Source organism: Lates calcarifer, linkage group LG10 (assembly GCF_001640805.2).
Source record: "Lates calcarifer isolate ASB-BC8 linkage group LG10, TLL_Latcal_v3, whole genome shotgun sequence".
NCBI classification, from domain to species: Eukaryota; Metazoa; Chordata; class Actinopteri; family Centropomidae; genus Lates; species Lates calcarifer.
In genome coordinates, this window is record NC_066842.1 from 14,873,603 (window position 1) to 14,894,322 (window position 20,720).

Genomic DNA, 20,720 nt, shown 5'->3' on the forward strand with positions numbered 1-20,720 from the left:
CTGCTGATTCAGTGGGTGCCTTTTTGCATGCTTGCTGCTGTGCTGGCAGTGTGTGTATGTCTCATCAACACCATGGCTTTAATTAAATGTTCACACTGAATATTGACAAGGTTCCTCTCATTCTCTCTTGCAGCTCAATGAGTAACGCGATTTAAGCCCTCCAATATTGATCCTCCTACAATCCCTCTCACTCAATACCTATACACACTCATATGCACACAAATGAACGCATTTGTTTAAGTGTGTTCATTGGAACATGTGCTTAGGTCAGATTATGCACACATACAGGGATATATCAAGTGTTTAATATGTGTGTGTATACGTATGACTATATGTTACTGCTGTGCAATTTTTTACTCATTGTTGTGGGGGGAGGGGTGGGTGTTTGAGAAAAGTCAGCATCTAGAAATATGTCGGGGGACACGTGAGATCATCTGTACTATATAGCATCTTTTTAATGTACGTTTCCACCAGAGAGGAGCTAACAATGAATAGCTTCCCAGTGTATCATCCTAGCTCCCCTCTGGCTCTGCATACATTCATGAGCTAAATTTAGACTGCATTATTATGTTAGTTCCCTGCTCACTGCTCCGCCAGAAGTGGGTTACTGTGCTTCTCTCTCCAGTATGTGACACAGTGTGTGTGTGTGTGTGTGTGTGTTAGCACTGTATGTGCATGTGGAATCACTGCACACTGCTGATGATGCAGCGAGGTAGACAATGTGTGAAGTGCATCATGTGCACATTCAGTCCGCCTCTGATTGTGGAATGTGCGTACACTCACAAACTAATAGTGGATCTTTGCCAGTCGCCATGGTGTGAGAGAGAATTGATTAAAGGGGAAGTTAAAGGATGTTAGTATACAGGTCAGCCTTTGGTATGGTGTGCCCCCCTCTGGTCACTTTGGTCATTGCACCATTTCTAGCACATCTGTATATGACATTTAATTAGCCTGCATGTTAAATCTGTTCTTGTTTTTATTTCTGAGGCAAATACATAATCTATCACTGATCTTCTTTATAGGCTTTGTATGATTCCTTATAGGACTTCAAGGTCAACTAATGCCCTTGTTGTCTTTGCTGTTGCAAATGTATTGAGGCTTTTCCTTCTGTGTTTTCAGATTCTACATAGAGAGTATATCCTACCTGAAGGACAATGCCACTATTGAGCTGTTTTTTCTTAATGCCAAGTCCATCATCTACAAGGTAAACTCATTACTTTGTTGCCATAATGTATATTGTCAATACAGTTTACTTGTCATAAGGGAGGAACATATGGAGTATAGGGCTTTATGTTGTTAGAAGCATGCCACTTCATTAACCCACTTTTGGTTCTAAATGAAGAGACGCCACAAGAGGCCAGCTTGGACTTTGGTGCTCCACACTGATTTGGTGAAGCAGAAAATGTGAACTATTTGCATCAGCTGTTACCCATCATGTTATGTGCTGCACCACATTCCAGTAACTAGCAAATAATTTGACACATTCACTGCCATCTGTTAGTGATGGAGCATATTTTTTTCGGCTGTTTAAATGGCATTGAAATTACTATTACTAACAGCCAATTGCACAAAAAAATTCCAAAAGCAAAAAGCACATGTACAAGTATTGACAAATGTATATGTATTTTGCATATTTAGTGACTTACAATTCAGAGAAGGTCGATTGTATGTTTGTTTAAAGCAAGAGGAGACTGTCTTATTCCGTTAACTAGTCCATATTCTGCCAGTAGTGAGCTGACAGCTGATCCTACAGATACAAACACATTTCTCCTATTGTTTGTCTACCTCTTCAAAATACTGTTCGTGTACAGTGTCAAGCAGTTGTTTGTTATGTCCAGAAGAGGGCGCATGTGGCCTGAAGGAAAATAATTGCCCTGATATGTCCCAGTAGAAAATGATAATGTTGTAAGACTGTTATTTTCTGTGCTGAAAGTAGTGATCAAAACCAAATCCAGTAAATGGTAATATAGTGTGCCATTCATGAGTGAACACAGAGCCAGCATTTCTTACTTGTAATGCTGGAATGAATCAAAAGTCTGTTGAATGCAAGTTCAGTATAGTATAGGGGTTTCTTGTATGCAAAGGGTATAAAGGTGATCCTTCCTTATATAATGTTGTGAAATAGTCAAACAAACCTAAGTTTACATTGGATTCAGTTCAAGCACCATATGCAAGCATATGTCTTACTGTAGTGTCCATTAGCAAGATGCTGAAACTTGAATAGCAGTGAGGGACTGTGCCACAAACAGGAGGTATCTGGTTCAGTCCAACCAGTAGCTCTGTTAAAATGTCCTTGAAGAAGATACCCAACTCCAGTCTGGCCATTTATCAAACATCACCTCTGATAAGCACATCAGCTAAACATCAGTGTGAAGTACAAATGATCTCCCTATCAGCTTCAGTGATAGATGACCCAGACGACCCCAGAGGGACAGAGGCAAAGACCAAAAGAAATATATAGTATTTCAAGTAAACATGTTGCACATGCACAGTAGACACAACATATCAGATCAGGATTTGCGGTCAAGTAGTGAGAAACATTTATGCTGTGCTGTGGGAACACATACAGTACAAAAACACACAGTGTGTGATGATTTGTAGCCACCCTTGCTGTACCACCCAGGGTGGGTTTGCTCAGTCTAGTGTTTCATCCTGACTGTCTGATCTCCCAACCAATTAAGAGGTGGATTGTAAAGGGAACATTCCTGGCATACTTGACCCACTACTCACTGCCCACTAACCACCCCCCCCCCCAATGCACACAGAGCATAACCATGTACATGTTTAAGCACATGGTGGGTGAAAGCCTAAGTACAACACAAACCAGCACTAATTATCATGCAGAAAAATAAATTTCAATGCAGCCTAAAATTTCTTGCTCACAGTAGCATTAAATCATCCATGCTTGCGCCTCTCTGCCCTCTTCACTTACATCAACTTTTCTCTCCATTGTCTCCATTCTCAGAAACTCAACAAAAATACAGTAATGCTATTAAAAAAAACATGTTTCGAGTAATCAGTAACCAGAGCATCCATGCCTGCCCTCAGCCCCTAAACCCCCTTTCCCTCTCCTTCACTTTGCCTCTAATCTCCACATGAAGAGGTCATGAAATCAGAGAAGGGAGAGAGGAAAAATGGAGGGGGAGTGGTAGGGAGATGAAAGGACCTACTAACCCATCTTGGAGAAATGGATGATGATCAGAGGCACATCCACTTGTACTCCCAACATCAGCACACTGTGTGTTTTATTTACTTGATAACAACAGAAGGACAATGTGTAATTCATGACCCCGACCTCTTTTCTCCTTTCTCTCTTCTCATTGCAGGAGCTTATTGAGGTGGACAGTGAGGTTGTCTTTGAATTGGCTTCCTATATTCTGCAAGTAAGATACAGCGTGTTTGTGTGTGCATGTGTAGGTGTGGATGTCCATGTCTGTGCTTTTTCTCCTCAGCTGCATCACTTTTTCCTCTCCTGTCCCTTTCTCAGAGTAGGTCAGTCCATTAGCCGTGATACTGCAAGGTCGTGTTACGCATGGACTAGGCTGAGTGGTTGGTCTGTGTGTGTGTGTGTGTGTGTGTGTGTGTGTGTGTGTGTGTGTGTGTGTGTGTGTGTAGGTGCAGATGCACAGTATCAGGTATCTGTAGGCCTTCAGAGGTTTCTCTCCAGATGGAGGTTTAATGTTTCTCTATGATTCCAGCGCAGCAGACCTGGCTGCATATTCACCTATGCAAACGTACATTTCCATATATGTAAAGTGTCTTCTCACTACTGTTCTCTTTCCCTTTCTGTTTGACAGGAGGCTAAAGGTGATTTCACCAGGTAAGCACACTAGCAATCGCCACATGTAATGTATATGCATACAGGTCATGGTTTTGATTAAGAGTAATAATGCTCCAGTTTGGTTTTTGCAGGCATGTAGTGATCCATTTGTAGTAGATTAGGTCATTTCTGATCAGGAGGTGACCAGCTTTGAGCCAGATTCACTCATCAAGGAATCAAAACTATAATCAACTTCCGGCCAAGGGAAATTCCCTCGTAAAAGTGAGAGTGCAGTGACAGATCAAAACATTCACAAGGCCCCTGAAACCACACTGAGGACTCACATGCAGTATTTAGCTCTGTAGCAGTCACTGTGGTGATGTAGCACATTACAAAGCATTTTGTTGGTTTTAAAAGCCAAGTTTTCTGACAATCTCTATCCTCAGTTGTATTGCTGTTTTCTCAACTGAAATTCCAACATGCTGCTACACAACAGAGTTAAATCTAACAAAGCGTCTTGATACTGGTTAGTTTGTGTACTGGATGTGTAATGGCTCAAGCTAACACTCTTCCAATTTAAGTTGCATATTCCATCTCCTTTGCTACGTTTCGTCCCTAGTGACAGGGGTTGTTGGTTTAATACATGTTGATTCAGAAGGCAGAGGCACAGACATAGGGACAATGGAGATGATATCAGTGGTCTGTCTGTTCCTCTGCTCCCCTGAGCAGTGAGGTGTATCACTGAGAACTCTTGGTTTTCAAGCTTGATTTACATCCCTCCCTGCTTCCCTGCCATCCCTTTTTGGTTCACTGGTTTTCAGCTGTTTCTGTGCTGCTGCTCATGAGGAAAGCGTGGATTTGTATGATGTGTGATGAAAAAGTCTTATGAGCAGTTTCCTCACAAGTTAAGAGCTTACCACTGGGACATGAAACAATGGTGGACATGAAAATGTCAGCAGAAGTATCAGTGTTAAAACTCGCATTAATTAAATCCTGCACCTCTGGAGCTTTACTTTCATGTAGATGTTTCTTTTGAGCTATGGCCCACATGTGGTTCTACATATGTACATCTGTGTGACGTTGGCTTAAATGCATGTCATCCCTCATCCCCTCATTGCTTTGTTGTAGCACAGATAACAGACCGCAGCAGTCATCACCTCTGACCTCATTTCCGCCGGTGAAAGGAGTAAATAAACACAGTATCCCGCAAAAGGCTGGAATGTGTCACACTCTGGAGACATTCCTTTCCCCCTCCTCCCACTTTCCTTACCCCTTCCTCCACCGTGCATACCTCTCAAAATCCCTGCCCTCTGTAAAGCTCTTCATTACCATACACTGTACCACTCTTCCATATTAAGTTTCACTAAATCTTTCACTGCTGCTCCTCTAGAGGTACTCATTAAGATGACTATGATTTATTGACTCTTTGGATATTGTCGGAGTTAGTTTTCAAATCAATTTGGTTCAAAAATTTAGTTCAATCAAATATTTTTTTTGATACTAGAGGAATATGCCATATGTATACACCATACAAGTTAATCTGCATTTGAAACAAGCATAATTTACATATTCATTTAAGACTATTTAAAGAAAAAGAACTTTTTCAGATTGAATACACAATATGATTCAATGACTTGTGAAGATGAACATGTCATAATGCCCCCATTGTATTTGTTCAAGTTTTTGCTCAATTGAGCTCTTGCCTGCCCTTTCATCATCTGTAATGCAGACACATATACTTAATGAGTAGTTATTTCAACCAATCTAGACACACAGCTGCGTTCAGATACTGAAGAACAGCCGGGCAGGGTGGATGGGATGGACCTCTTCCAGGGTTTTAGCTCATAGGTTGTCATGTTCCCAGGGCTTTCCCCAATCCTCTGGGGCTTCAGTGAAGACTGGAAAGAGGCTAAGGGATTAGAGTAGGGTATTAAGACCTCCTGCCACTGGAGGTCTGAAAACTGAATCAGGGGCCAAGTCTCTTTGGCTCTCTGCGCGGTTTTCTGTCTCATTTATTCAGTCTTTTTGTCTTGATCTTTTCCTCCTCCATTCCAGCTTTTTGTTTCCTATTAACTTTATTTATCTTTCATGCTTGTGACTGCATCCCTGTCCCCCTTTTCCCTTTTGTCTCCTCTTTTTCCAACTGTCAGTGTCTCTGCAGCTGTTCAGAAATAGACAGTGCCCAGTCTTGGTAATAGAGAGCATTTAGGCCATCAGTATTCATTCCTCTTGACGAAACGTAGCTCCTCTCTCTGCATTCTTCCAAAGTTAACATTTCACTTCTACAGGCGGTTCTGGGAAATATTCAGTTTTGCTTTAACTTGTTATGCTAAATATTTGAAGTGTTCGTCTTTCTACAGTTCAGTGGCATCGCTTAGTCAAGTTTTTTTTTGCACGAAACTGTTAGGCCTACAGCAGAGAATGATCGTTCTTACAGAAGTGGTATTGACCATGTCTTGTGGTTTCTCCTTACCAGTAATGATGCAACCAGGTCCGACCTGAAAAAGCTGCCTGCTTTGCCCACCCAGGCCCTAAAGGAGCACCCATCCCTGGCCTACTGGTGAGAGACTAGTCCATTATCCAGAAAACCACCAGAACATCACACAAGCTCCCCTCTTCTGGTTTTTCCCTCTCTTAATAATTTTCCCTTTTTCTCCTCATTCTACTCTCTTACAGCGAAGACCGGGTCATAGAGCATTACAAGAAGCTCAGTGGGCAGTCCAGAGGGCAAGCTATTGTTAAGTAAGTGTGTGTATGTGTCTTTGTTTATGTTTGTCCATTGTATAGATGGCTGTGTTCTCTGTAACCATTACATATCTGTCTTTCTGCTCCTCACAGTTATATGAGCATTGTAGAGTCTCTGCCCACATATGGAGTGCATTACTATGCTGTAAAGGTACAGTTTTACTACTCTGTCTTTTCTTTTTTTCACACACATGCACCACACACATTTTTGTTAACTCTGGCCCTGCAAATGGGCAGTTTGGGATTTGGAGATAGAATGGAGCTTAAAGCTAATGTACTTTGTCTTTCTGTCTCTGCCTCTGCCACTGTTGAGCTTTTCTCTCTGTCAATGCACAGCTTCTCCTGAGATATTTTTTTGTGTCTTTTTAGGACAAACAAGGAATCCCATGGTGGTTGGGTCTGAGCTATAAAGGCATCTTTCAGTATGACCACCAGGACAAGGTCAAGCCCAGGAAGGTGAGATAATGCTCCCTCTGATCTCTTTGCATCACAGCTAAACTGTCCCGCAACCCAACACTATTCTACTTCTGTGTAAACGTTTGACTTCCAAGATATCTCTTCATTTTTGCCCCTTTTTTCAGTTTTTCTGCATCTGTGTCATGGTCACCACTGTCCATTTTTTCCATTCAGTGTGTCAGGATATCGTGTTTGGGAGGAGTATTAACAATGCAGTACAAATACTACTGTCTGGAGACGCTCAGTCTTGGAATGTTTTGCATCCTGTCCTGCTTTTATTTCTGTCTTTCTGTGGCTGAAGTCCTCCTCCCAGTCTCTCTCAGTCTGTGAAAGCCTCTCTTACCTCACCTTTGGACCCCAGGCGTGTTTAGGGCCTTCATCTCTGACATTCAGCCTTGTCTTTTAGGGTGTTAATGGGGTTAACAACATCCCTCCATACGGACTGACCACCAAGACACGTTCAGCGATACACTGTTCCTCATAAACCCACACTCTCACTAACAAATGCACGCACACACACAGAGGAACTGGACTGAACTCTGATCTCGCCATCCTGATGAATACTTCCTGTCTGCCACAGCTTTCCTGTTTGCCACTAACATTGTGCAGTATGTGTGCACTTGTGTGTCTTGTTTAGTACATTCCAGTCTAAATGACTGTCTCACCACCAAGCCCCATTCCTGCCTCATTCCCAAGTCTAAATCAAGTGGCTGCCAAGGTGTTAAATCACCATAGTGATGGAAATAATGAAGTTCACTTTATCTCATGTCGAACTCACAGACACAAATGTCAGATTGTGCGAGGAGGCCTGTGAAAAGGTCACAAACCATGTCTTTCTGCACTGCACAATGTACTTACATGTTTGTTGAATGGAGTGAAAGGAGTGAAAGATGCCAAGTTAAAGCTTTCTCTAAGGTAAATGCCAGAAGAAAGAAGAAGGAGACAGTATTTTAGAGAGAGGTGGAGGGAAGAAAGAGTTAATAGCATTCCCACACAAGTGACTTATCAAGCATTCAGCTGCCATAGCAACAGTCAGTGTGAGTCACTGGTTCGTTAAGCTTCAGTACTGACCCCCTCACTTTCTTCTCCTCTCTCCCTCTTGCTCTTTCTCTCTCTCGTTCTCCCTTACTCTAACACACACACACGTTTGGAAGAAGAAAAGGAGTACGTCTGGGCCTCTTCATCACCAGCGTGTGATTGTAGTCTAAGGAGCTTGACCCAAAAGAGATTTGTGGACTGTGTGTCTTGTTAATGCAACTTCACAAGTGTGACTAAACTCCCAGTGAACACAGTTACGTCTTTTTTTCTTTTTTCTTTTTTTTCAGCAATAAGGCAGAGAAGAGCTGTTTATTTTTTTCACAGGAAGAGGCTCATAGAGGTCACTCTGAACTTTCCATGTTATGTTGGTAATGAGAGTCATCCCTGTTTAAACAGACTGGAGGAAGAGCAGCTGATTCGATGATTAGTAAATCGGCCACCCAGTCCAGTACCAGTAACCACTGACTCAGAGTGTAATCACTAGTTTGTCGGTGTTCAAGTTTTCAGCACTGTGACTCAGTGAGGTGGAGGCAGGAGACTAATTATGAGACATTTTGGGCCAATTACCATCTTTTGTCACAGTAAAAATGATTTATGCTTTCAACACAAACCTTTTTTATTCATTAATGAGTGACTAAGTGATTTGAAGTTGTGCTGTATGATAGGTGTGTGCGTACTGGAGGCAGTTGCGTTTAATTAGTCTCTTTACGAGGGGAGTTCCTGTTGTTTCTAAATGCAGACCATCCACCACCGCACCCTCCACGTTTATTTGGGGATGTTAAAATACCTTTCCCCCTCTGCTTACCGCAGGCCACATGCAGACACATACAGTACACACAGACGGGGGTTTACAGCCTAACCACACACTGTACTAATGCCTCGTTAGTGTGTCCTGACTCATTTAGGCAGAGATTATAGGGTCGGTGTGTTGACTGATGACCTGACTGATTGACTCAACACTAACGTGGAAAAGCTTCCATCAACACTTTGATGAAGCTGCAAGAAGGTGACAATCAAATACAGCAATTTATGGTGTAAATTATCGTCATCTCACATGTATTTCATTGCATATAAACGCAAATTGTCTGCAGTGGATTGAGAGTACACACCCACTAACCTCACTCAACTTCTGTCTGTGTTTCATTTAGAGCAAATCAGCAGCTACAGCCTGGTCTGATTAGTTTTTCCATAAATGTCACCCCACCAGCCACCCCCCAAATACACCACAACCAAAACACAAACAACAGGAAGTGCCCCCAGAGTGTATCTGCCTCTCCATGACAACTGGTGGATATAGAATTGCACACCAGAACCCCACCTATGAGTGAAACAATAGGCTTTGGGACCCTCAGGTCCAAGTCAAGAAAAGAATAATACCTGGCCTCACAGTTATACTGGCTTATGCTATTTAAACTTTCTATTCTTCCCAGACTCCCCAGGGAGTGCACTTCACAGAATAAAGACCTTTGCACTCGATCAGATCTGACCTTTCATCTCTAATGGATGTGCATTCGGGTGCGCAGGCATTATTATGAGACAAACGTGGGTCCGACCATTCGAGCACTGAGTTGTTTATGAACAATGACCAGTCACTTCCTCTGCTTGTGTGTGTTTGTGCCATTATGTGCCAATGTTTTACAGTCAAAAGGAAGAGGATTTATAACACAAACACATGCACAGCCCTCCCCCTAATAACAGAAGCACCGGCCGGCTTCAACAGAGTTCCTAAGAAAGAAACTGTCAGCGTGTTTTTATCAGATATACAAGCTATTCACAAAGTAGCCACAGAGACTACAAAGGTTTCATTGACACAATAGGCATATGTAACCAGAGCACTTTTTGAAACAGCACAACAATCACAACAAAAATGTCTAATTTTAAACTCTAGTGTGACTTTGTTGCGCTTTCTTATAGATCATGTGACTGCTGTTAACATTCTCCGAATATATTTGAACACTCTTTGCACACATGTACGTTTACAGCTTATCATGAAACATCAAAGTCCACTTTCAAAATTACAGCAGCTCTGAGGGGACAGCTTCAGAGGTCTCGTGCCTGAACATAGTTACAAACACCTGTCTTATCTCTGCAGCTCTGGCCCACATGTACAACACACACACACACACACACATACTCACTCTCTCACTATCTACCCTGCCCGCTATATTTAGCACCATGCTACATTAGCACTTCACACTCCATTGAAAATGTACGGTACAGTTCTGATAAGAGTGCTTTCTTTTTGCTCATGTGCTACATACACATGTACAGTACATAAATACATACATTAGGCTGTGTTTACATACTTTTTTCATAATATTTCTTCCCCTTCCTTCTCTTTCCTCCCCCTCATCCCTCTGTCCATTGTTTTCCCAGGCTGTTAAAATTCCTGGGCTGTGACCTGTTCCTCCCTAAGCTCCCCTTCTCCTCTTTTCCTCCCTTATTCTGTCATAGCTGGGCCTTATACTTTGTTTCTTTTCTCCTGTTTGTAAGTTCTTGCAGTTTAGTTTTACTCTAATCAGTCAGTCAGTGGCCATCAGAGGTTTCTGTGTGTGTGTGTGTGTTTGCATGCCTACTCCAGCTGATAGATGCAGGCCCTCCTGTGTTCGTAAATAGCCCACACTCTACCTTTTCTCTAACAAGAAACAGCCTCAGACTTTGTGAGTGTGTGTGTGTGTGTGACTAAACAAAGCAAGGGCACTTCAATTGCGGGGGCCACAGAAAGCCCCCCCCACCCCCCAATCACTCCTCCCCTGACCCCTTGTTACACACACACACACACACACACACACACACACACCCCTCCAACCACAGATCCCAGAGCAGGAAGCACAGTCCCTGAGGGAGGGAGGAGGGGTCAGGAGGAGGGGAGGTATAAACGCCCCCTCCCACCTCAAATCTCATAGCAAAGCTCCAGGAGAGGAGGAAACTTAACTTTACACACTTTCTCTCTACCAGCACACACACACACACACACACACGCACATGCCTACAGATGGTGAACACCCACCGTCTAAAATCTTTCTGTTCCCTCGCGTCTGGGAGAATTTAAGATACACACATGCCGCGGAGTACGTCTTGGGGGAAACTTTCTCGCCCAGCTGGCTTTGGCTTCATTTAAAGAGAAGCTGATGGTTCATAAAGGGGACGGAAAAGAGAGAGGGAAAAAAAACTGCACAGAGGAAAGAAAGCCTCCTCCCTCTCACACTGTCTTTCTCCAGAGTGAGGTCATCCAGCGCAGAGATCCGCTGTGGACAAGACTGCCTGGTCTGGACCTGATCAGAGAGCTCCAGACTAGGTCCTCTTCTCTCCCTCCACCTCCTCCTCTCTGTTCCTAACTCCTCCTCTTCATCGGGTTCCTTTTTTTTTTTTTCCTCCTCCTACTCCTGCTTATCCATTGCATTTTCTTTCAAAACAAATTGGAACATACAAGAGGAGAGTAAAGGATTTGGCTGAAAGCAGTGTGGATTTTAATGTTAAGCATGTTTTTGTGTGAGCGGCCCTGAAGAGCGTGTGTTTCTCCTAAACCTCAGGTGTTCCAATGGCGTCAGTTGGAGAACCTCTACTTCAGAGAGAAGAAGTTTTCAGTGGAAGTTCATGACCCCAGGAGGTAAATTTATATCACAAATTAAAACAACTTGTCAGTTGATTTGATCTGTGTTTTTAAAAAAGTTTTAAACTTGAATCTTCATTGGTTGGATGATTGGATAATCTATTTTTAGTGATTAAATGTTATTGCTTTTGAATTCTCACCAGCTAATATTTGGAAGCGATACAATTTTCCCTCTGTCATGGATGCATTCCAGTAGCGTTTACTATATATTACCACTGTGCCATATGTGAATGTGTTAAGACTGAAGCTACATACAGTTCAGTGCAGGAAAAGAGAGATTGGAATCTAATTCTGTAATGGTTGCAGCATTTGTCTTGGCAATAGAGCAAGATATTGGGGATGTCCCAGTGGAGCTTGACATAGATTGATAGGCTGATTATTAACACACTTCTGCAGTCACATGCATGCAAACTCATGTGCTCGCGCGCTCTCACACACACACACACACACACACACACACACACACAGACCCTTGATAGTTGACCACAGAAGGATAGATGGCTGAGCGATAGCTGTTTTGTGGAGGAAGTGACCTCTCTTGTGTTTATTTAACATGGCTATATATGTGGAGTGTTATTCTACAGATGGAGGGAGGGAGGTACTGGGAGAAAAAGAGACAGACAGGGTGAAACAGAGAGCAGTGGTGTTTTCTTTAAAGGAAGCTGTCATTTTGGGCAAGCTGGTCTGCTGCTCAGCTACAGATGTGTGTTTAAATAAGGATGAGTAAACAATGGAGAACATCGTGTGTGGCTTTGCAAAAAATATCTATCGGGTTTGCTCTCGCAGGCTTCTAATATTTTTTCTCCTTCTTAACAGCAGCCGCAGCAGTAGTAATTTTATTAATACTAGTAGTAGTCGTGGCAGCAGAGTGGTTGGGTGTTTTCACTGTTGTAAATGTGCAGCTATCTTTTGTATTCAGTGTATATAAGGAGGCCTTGTGTCCGCTCCTACTGTAGGGCGTCGGTGACAAGAAGGACGTTTGGCCACAGTGGCATCGCTGTGCATACCTGGTACGCCTGCCCTGCACTTATCAAATCCATCTGGGCCATGGCCATCAGCCAGCACCAGTTCTACCTGGACCGCAAGCAGAGCAAGGTCAGTCAGTGCCCACAAGATACACACTCAAAACATGCCAAAGATCAAAGATGTGATTAGAAATGTGCAATCGATACAGCAAACTCTGCAAGCGTTGTCAGCAAGAGAGCTGCAATTAAAGTGCTTATGATGTGTCTTGACAAACTCTCTCTGTTCTTGTCCGTCCAGTCGAAGATCCATGCAGCGCGGAGTTTGAGTGAGATCGCTATAGACCTTACAGAAACAGGAACTCTGAAGACCTCCAAACTGGCCAACATGGGCAGCAAGGGCAAGATTATCAGCGGCAGCAGTGGCAGTCTGCTCTCCTCAGGTCAGTATATATACGTGTGTGTGTATATGTGCATGAGTGTGGTTTGAGAGAGATTGAGACTATAGAGGGGAGAGACTGACAAACAGGGTATGAGAAATACTGATATGTGAGTCTGTTCGTCTTTGTATTTGAATGCATGGTGATGAGGGGGTTGACAGCTGGAGAGACAGAAACAGCTGCTTCTGGAAAGAGGCCACTGATTCTCTGCTGAATGTTCTCACACACACACTGTATGCACACCACACCCAGTTTCTTTTTTGTATGTATAGAGCACCACTCCCACCCTCCATGTCACAGAGACTCATCCTCCAGAGGCCTGTGCCCCCTCTAAATTTAGCGAGAGAGATGAAAAGAGCAACGGGTCAGTGTACAACTTTAACACGGCCTTTAAAACAATGCTATCTGTGGTGAGCAAGTAATGAGTGTGACAGAAAACATTTGTACATGAACTAAAATTAGAGCGGAGAGGAAAATGCCCTTTTAAACCCAAACAGCCATGTAAAGTGTGTTGCATGCTAGGGAATCACAAGCACTGTAACCTTGTTGGCTACTGCTGCATTTGACAAAACCAGCATCATTTATGTTCGAAAAAGCAAGTATGTGGGTCTGGCTGTCAGCTATTTAGAGTATAGAACACTTTACTGAATCAATTACTGTTGTCAGGAAAGAAGGACGCTGTTCTATTTCAGTCATAATGTCCTGCATGCTCTCCTCATTTTCATCTGATTGGATCTGTTTCCTCCTTAACCTCTCCTTTCTCAGTACAGATACATGTATCTCCTGTTTCTTCCATAATCCCTTCCCTTTATCTCTTCAGCTATTCACTCCTAGTCTCCTAATCTCCCTTTTCTCTCACTCTGTTCTTCTCCACCAATCCCCATATCACACAGTGTGTCTCTGTCTTATCTGTCTGAGTCTTGTCACTTGTCTCCTTGGTGCTGTGTCAGTGTGCTGATGATTCATGATTTACTGCTCGCTGACTGGAGGCCATCTTTGCCCAGCAACATAAACATGTCAGAGGAGCAGTTATGTCACATCTATGCAACTAGAGAACAAAAGGAAAAGTCAGGCACACTGTCCATCACTTATACTCACTTTATTAATAATGTTGTGGTCCTTCGACCTTCATCAGGCAAATCTCATCAAAACAGCGCCCCACAAAGAGAACCATATGCTAACAGTGAGGTCTGACCTGGGAGCTTGCGTCCCCTGACTGGCGTCTTCTGATTCTCTAGTTGTGATTTTTTGATCCTATATCCCTGTAAGACTTAAGGTGTGCAATGCAATCACATTTATGTACCTTCACTGCCACAGCCAGCACATCTCTATGGCTGTTTGCAGCCAAATCTAGGTTATAGATTTTGACTGATCAGTTTGAAAGTCTTCATGGCTGGAATTGAGGTGCTGCAGAAATACAGCTGTTTATCACTTAAATAGATGCAGAAACTCTGATCCTAAATATAGTCTTTTTAGGACAATAGAGAGCCGCTGCCGCAACTGTTTCAGCAGTGGTTAGTTGTTGTATTGTTGCAACATTTGACCACACAGTGAACCACGTAGGGTCACCGAGAGAGCAACAGAGAGAAAAAGAATGTGTGTGTGTGTGCGGCAGTGTTTGTGCTGTTTTCAACAAGGCATGTTGCAAACAAGACTGGCACCATCTCGGGGCCTTGGAAATTGTGCGTCACAGACTTTGTCCTAAACTGCCCCTTCCTTCAAACACTCACACAAACACACCACTAAAACTCAGTTTCCTTATCGAAACGTTCCATTCACTTCCCTGTAAACATCCTGCAAGGCTAGCAGGTGCACACACAATTTCTCCCTCCCCTCCTCAAAAGAAGTCCCCACAACTCCAAGCACATGCTCATAGTTCCTGTCCTCACATCATATGCTGTCTGTATCTTGCAGGCTCTCAGGAATCGGACAGCTCCCAGACAGCTAAGAAGGACATGCTGGCAGCACTGAGGGCCAGGCAGGAAGCTCTGGAGGAAACGCTAAGACAGAGACTAGAGGAACTGAAGAGCATCTGTATCAGAGAGGCGGTATGAGAAGGCGCTGATAGATTTTTTAGAATTTTTTTGAGAATAAAATACTTTTGAGCTCTTCTTCTCTAACTTTGCTTCCCTGTGCTCCTCTTATTTTTTCCAGGAGCTGACAGGAAAGCTTCCTAAGGAATATCCTCTGGATCCAGGAGAGGAGCCGCCCACCTGTGAGACGAAAGATTGGCACCGCCTTTAAACTGGACGAGCAGAAAATTCTTCCTAAGGGAGAGGTGAAGCTCCAACTCTCAGTTCTCCTCAGTAGCACTTTATTACACTCTCCAATCACCCAGCACAAGCTAAATGAAAACAGGAGGTCATGTAGCGGTGTCAGTGTTAGAAACAAATACATACTGCTACATGGACCTGTGGCAGATGCTGGGCTGCAGTAATTACACAACTGGTGTTTAAAAGCTCCACTTCATTTAAAACCTCATACTTAATATGGCATGGGGGGGGGGGTAATTGACGGTTAATGATAAGTTAACTAATCCCCCACTCATTTGTTAAGTAAGCAAAGGAAACAGAGAGCGCTGAAAAGCCACAGTCTGAGACATCTTGTAGTTGTATTGCATCTTTGTCTTGCTGTCTTTTTGTGCCACGGGTAGATTTTCCAGAGCAGCAGAACTTCTAAAAATAGTCTGGCAGCATTCTCGCCATAGGAAGTGGTGATAGTAGGATTGTGTGCGTGTCTGCGTGTGTGCAGGCATGCGTGTGTGGGTGTGTATTGCTGAGCTTGTATGCTTTGAAAAGAATCCAGGGGACACAATATCATAAAACTGCCTCGCAAGCAGAAAGATGTTTCTTAATTTATCCGGAACACCTTAAACTCATACACACACAGAAACAGGAGCTGCTCTGGCGGTAGTGTGAAGGCACTGTTAGTGAGTGGGATTCCTCAGACCTGAGGTAGTCCAATATGTTGTGGACCCAAGCGAATACATCATCATCCTCTCTCTCTGGAGGCAAGTGAAATCATGTGTGTGTTCTGACGTGTGAGAGCACACATTACATGCATGCTGTACACAGTGTGTGTGTTTGTCACAGGACTGCCAAAGGTCTATTGTCTTATCTTTTATCACATTCACGGGTGTCTACTAAACCATACATTATACAACAGTGTACTACACCACATATTGTGGTATGTACAGTAGATACACATTTTGGAGCAAACACATATGCAATATGCAGTGCATTTGCAGCATGGTATAGTATGTTTTACTTGGTTCACCTTATCAGTCTCTGCTCTACAAATCTCAGGAGACGTGTAGAGGAGGAGAGGATGGATTGATGGAGAGGTGTTATTACTGGGGGACCATGTGCCTCAATAGAGAATATCCAGTGGTGAGAAAATGCGGGGCTGCAGCACAGATAAATGATTTCCTCTGTGTGTTTGCTCTGGCAAGGCTCTGTGTGTGTCTAACCAAATACGTTACATGGGAGAGTTGCAGTCTGAATACGTGTCTGCAAACTAAGCTTTGTTGTTTTTGGATTGTGTGTAAATTTCTGTTGCTAAAACTGTGAGCGAATACCGTATCTTTGCTTGCTTGGGTTACTTGAACTTTTTGTGCTCACATTTGTGTCTGTGTGTGCGCTTACCCTAGGAAGAGGAGCTGGAGCGGTTGGAGCGGGAGTTTGCCATTCAGTCCCAGATTACGGAGGCAGCCAGGCGTCTTGCCAGCGACCCTCATGTGAGCAGTAAGAAGCTGAAGAAACAGAGGAAGACTTCTTATCTGAACGCACTGAAGAAGCTCCAGGAAATTGAGAACTCTATCAACGAGTACCGGGTCCGATCTGGCAAGAAGCCTACGCAGAGAGCGTCACTTATTATAGAAGGTACCAATATACTCCTATTCACTACAGGATTGTTTTCATTGCACATTATTTTCTATTTGCTGTGGTTGCCACCATATGCAGCAGTATTAAGTACTGTTTAAAGGAGTGATAGAAATCCATACTTTGGATAGTGAGGCTGGCATGAAATAAAACTTGCATTTTTATACAACAATAGATTTGCACCCATGAAGCTTTTAAGCTTTTAGATTTTGTAATTATACAATCTCTAACATCTTGCCTGTGTATCTGGGTCCTATAGAAGCCAATATTGGTTCTGAAGACAGCTCATTGTCTGACGCACTGGTCTTGGATGATGGTGAGTCTCAATCCTTCACATAATCCCAGATATCCCAGCCAAGCGTCACTGATTCTTGTGCACTTAAATGTAATTCCATCTGAATTAAAGAGTGCTCGATCTTACTTCAGTTATTTCTCTGTTCTAGACGACCCTCAAGTTACAGGTACCCCCACCTTCTCTCCAGTAGCATCACCTCACAAGGGCCTTCCTCCTCGGCCACCATCTCACAGTCGCCCCCCTCCACCGCAGTCCCTGGATGGACTGCGACACCTGCACTATACACGCTCAGACTACGATAAATCACCCATCAAGCCCAAGATGTGGAGCGAATCGTCACTGGATGAGCCGTACGAAAAAGTCAAGAAACGCTCCTCTCACTCCAGGTATGAGGGAGTTTATCTTAATTAACCCTTTAGAACAGAGCTACGCTATATAGCTAGCTTTTTTTAATCAACTGCTCAACAACTACAAGTGCATGTAAGATGTAGTGTAGGCATCTCAAATGTAGCTCATTCAGTCACTATTAGCAGTAATGTGTGTGTGAACAATTGTAGACAGTGACTGCAGATGATGCTAATTTTTTTCACCTCTGTTCAGTCACAGGCGTTTCCCAAGCTCTGGCAGTGCAGAAGCAGGGGGCAGTAACTCTTTGCAGAGCAGCCCCATCAGGAGCCTCCCTCACTGGAATTCTCAGTCCAGCATGCCGTCAACCCCAGACCTGAGGTCCAGGACCCCACACTATGTACATTCCACTAGGTCAGTCTTTATATCTTCAGTTGTTTAATGGTTATTCGAGAATTAAATCACTCTAGTAAACATATATAACTGTAAAAATGGCTAGTAATGTCTGGGCACCATGTGTTCCCCAACTGGAACAAGGTCACAGGACTTCCTTTCCTGTGTTCCCTCATTCAGTCTCTCTTGCTCCTTTTCATTTCCCAAATTAACAGTAAGACTAAAGGTCCTTCCTTGTACAAGAAATCACTTGGTCCTGTATTCTTGAAGTAGTAGTTCCATTAATTCTGTACATCTGTTGCACATGTATTAATTGTTGGCGACTCCTCCTCTGACAGGTCAGTGGACATCAGTCCCACACGTCTGCACAGTCTCGCTCAGCACTTTAGGAACCGCAGCTCCAGCCTTGAGTCCCAGGGCAAACTTCTGGCGTCTGACCCCGATGCACATCCGCACACCCTGGGAACACTGGGCAGCCCTGACTTTTTCCTGGGCCCAGGACGCAGCTCCAATGGCTCTGACCCACTGGACGACTGTTCATCCTGCACCAGCCAAAGCAGCTCAGAGCATTACTACCCCTCTGGTGGACCCCCCAGCAGCAACCCCAACTACTCTACTCTGGGAGAGGACTCACCTTCCAAAGCCAGGCAGAGGCAGAGGCAAAGGCACAGGTAAGGGTGGTGAAGATGTAGGAGGCACAACTCCTCTGTACTATGTGCAAAGAAAAAGTTCTGTGAGATTTACAGTGTTGGCTACAATGTTCTCTCTCCTCAGGTCTGCAGGACACCTGGGTTCCTCTAACTCTGGCTCCATGCCAAACCTGGCAGCTAAAAATGGCTCGGGTGGAGGCTCAGGTGGAGGTGGGGTGGGCGGGGGACACCACGGAGTTTACCTCCACAGCCAGAGCCAGCCCTCCTCCCAGTATCGCATCAAGGAGTACCCGTTGTACGTGGAGGGCAGCCCCAACCCTGTGGTGGTGCGCAGCCTGGAGAGCGATCAGGAGGGCCACTATAGTGTGAAGGCCCAGTTCAAGACCTCCAGCTCCTACACGGCCGGGGGACTGTACAAGGAGGCCTGGGGGGGAGAGGAGGGAGGAGAAGGGAGCGGCAGACTCACGCCGTCGCGCTCTCAGATCGTACGGACTCCGTCATTGGGGCGAGAGGGTGGTGGTGGAGGAGGAGGAGGAGGGGGGAGGGCAGCGGTGTCTGAGGAGCTGCGATGCTGGTACCAGAGGTCCTCAGGGAGCCTGAAGGAGAGGAGTCACTCGCATTCAGGGTCCACTTCCTCCGAGACAGGGTCACAGCAAGGCACCCTGGGACATGGACGAGGGAGTAGAGTAGGGACACTTGCCAAGGGCTCACCAGGTGGGTTGCCTTCATTTGTTCTCATTAAACCCAGGCTCATATAGGAAAAGAGAACCTATCATGTATTTATACAAAAGCCTTAGACTGTACCTGTTCACTAAGTTTACAAACATTTTGTTTATCTAAAGATTCAAACAATAAATACCCATACTGCACCAACGAGACCTGTACACTGGAGTTACTTGTGTGTATTTAGAGGCTCTCACTCAGAACACACAGTAATTTAGTGTTTCTTTTAAATGTTAATATAAGGCTTCACATAATACATGTCAGATTTTTGTCAATGCATTATGCATAATCTCCATGTTAGCAATATCAAATGTCACCACACCAGCTAAATTTATACATCAAAAATGAACAAACATGTCGTAATACAAAAAATACAAATGGCACAGTTTGAGTAGAGTCTGTAAATTGCGCACAAGTTACTTTGGAGTGAGCTGTGTGAGCTGTTTTTGACAAGTCTATGGTAACCCACATCTTAGATTAAAACAGCATCTTTATGAGAGCTGATAAAGTGGTAAAAGAGAAGAAGAAAAAAAAAAACTGCCCCGTGTGAGGCTCGAACTCACGACCTTCAGATTATGAGACTGACGCGCTGCCTACTGCGCCAACGAGGCCTGACTGACCCCTCAGGCAAATGGTCTTTGTGACACAGAGGCCACCTCCCCCGACCCTATATGTGGAGCATAGTTGAAATTCCTTTGCCCCTCACCTCACCATAGCCTGTCTGTTTTCACCATGTGTGTGTGCCCATGTGTCTCTGTATATGTCTCTTGTCTTTCTGTATCATGCTGCATGTGTTATATCTTATTCAGCATGACTAACTGTCAGTTTTCCCCCATAGCTGCATCCCCTCACAGCCAGAGGAGTATGACGCCCTCCAGTGAACACGCAGCCACACCCACACCCCCCTGTAGCCCACAGCACATCCTCAACTGGCAGAGCGGGTAAGAGACACACCGACGCACACCACGAAGCAGCTGAAAGGGGGTGGCGAGATGTTTGAGGATAATGAACTTATCTTAATTCAGGACAAACCGCATCTTGCCCTCTCAGCTTCTTTCTCACCATCTCCGTCCAAACCTCAGTCTCACAAGCTTTGACTGTCTGTTGTGTGTGTGTCAGCTGATGTTGTTTTTCACTGTTAAACTAACCATTAAGGGTGATTTTAATGTGATTTTGGGTTAACATCTATTTTAAACCTTTTTCTCACTCAGATTATAACACTCCTCTTGGCTTGTCGTTCAGTTCTCCCGTTTGTGTTAATGTTTCACTCACTGCACCTTTGCTCTTTGTTTCTTTGCTCTTTTTTTCGCGTCACGTTTTTCACGTCATCTCTCACGACCTCTGGATACCTCGTCCTTATGGAGCGACTCTCTGTCAACCTAATATTGTCATTTCTTTCCCGTCTCTCTCTCTCTGTCT

At 44.1% G+C, this 20,720-nt stretch overlaps 1 protein-coding gene and 1 non-coding gene across 2 annotated transcripts in view; one reads left to right on the forward strand and one right to left on the reverse strand.

Annotated features, from left to right (window-relative positions):
- Nucleotides 1-20,720, forward strand: part of frmd4a (FERM domain containing 4A) — a 59,653-nt gene that overhangs the window by 34,473 nt on the left and 4,460 nt on the right. Inside the window, 20 exon segments of the mRNA XM_018663851.2 lie at nt 1,120-1,204; nt 3,327-3,383; nt 3,798-3,820; nt 6,237-6,320; nt 6,437-6,502; nt 6,599-6,656; nt 6,875-6,961; nt 11,533-11,609; nt 12,569-12,707; nt 12,876-13,017; nt 14,929-15,062; nt 15,169-15,228; nt 15,230-15,292; nt 16,664-16,895; nt 17,155-17,211; nt 17,339-17,576; nt 17,791-17,949; nt 18,267-18,599; nt 18,703-19,292; nt 20,140-20,242. Of these exon segments, the coding sequence (XP_018519367.1) occupies nt 1,120-1,204; nt 3,327-3,383; nt 3,798-3,820; nt 6,237-6,320; nt 6,437-6,502; nt 6,599-6,656; nt 6,875-6,961; nt 11,533-11,609; nt 12,569-12,707; nt 12,876-13,017; nt 14,929-15,062; nt 15,169-15,228; nt 15,230-15,292; nt 16,664-16,895; nt 17,155-17,211; nt 17,339-17,576; nt 17,791-17,949; nt 18,267-18,599; nt 18,703-19,292; nt 20,140-20,242 (2,787 nt within the window).
- Nucleotides 19,840-19,912, reverse strand: trnam-cau (transfer RNA methionine (anticodon CAU)). Its single transcript has one exon. It is a non-coding gene; the product is annotated as a tRNA-Met (tRNA).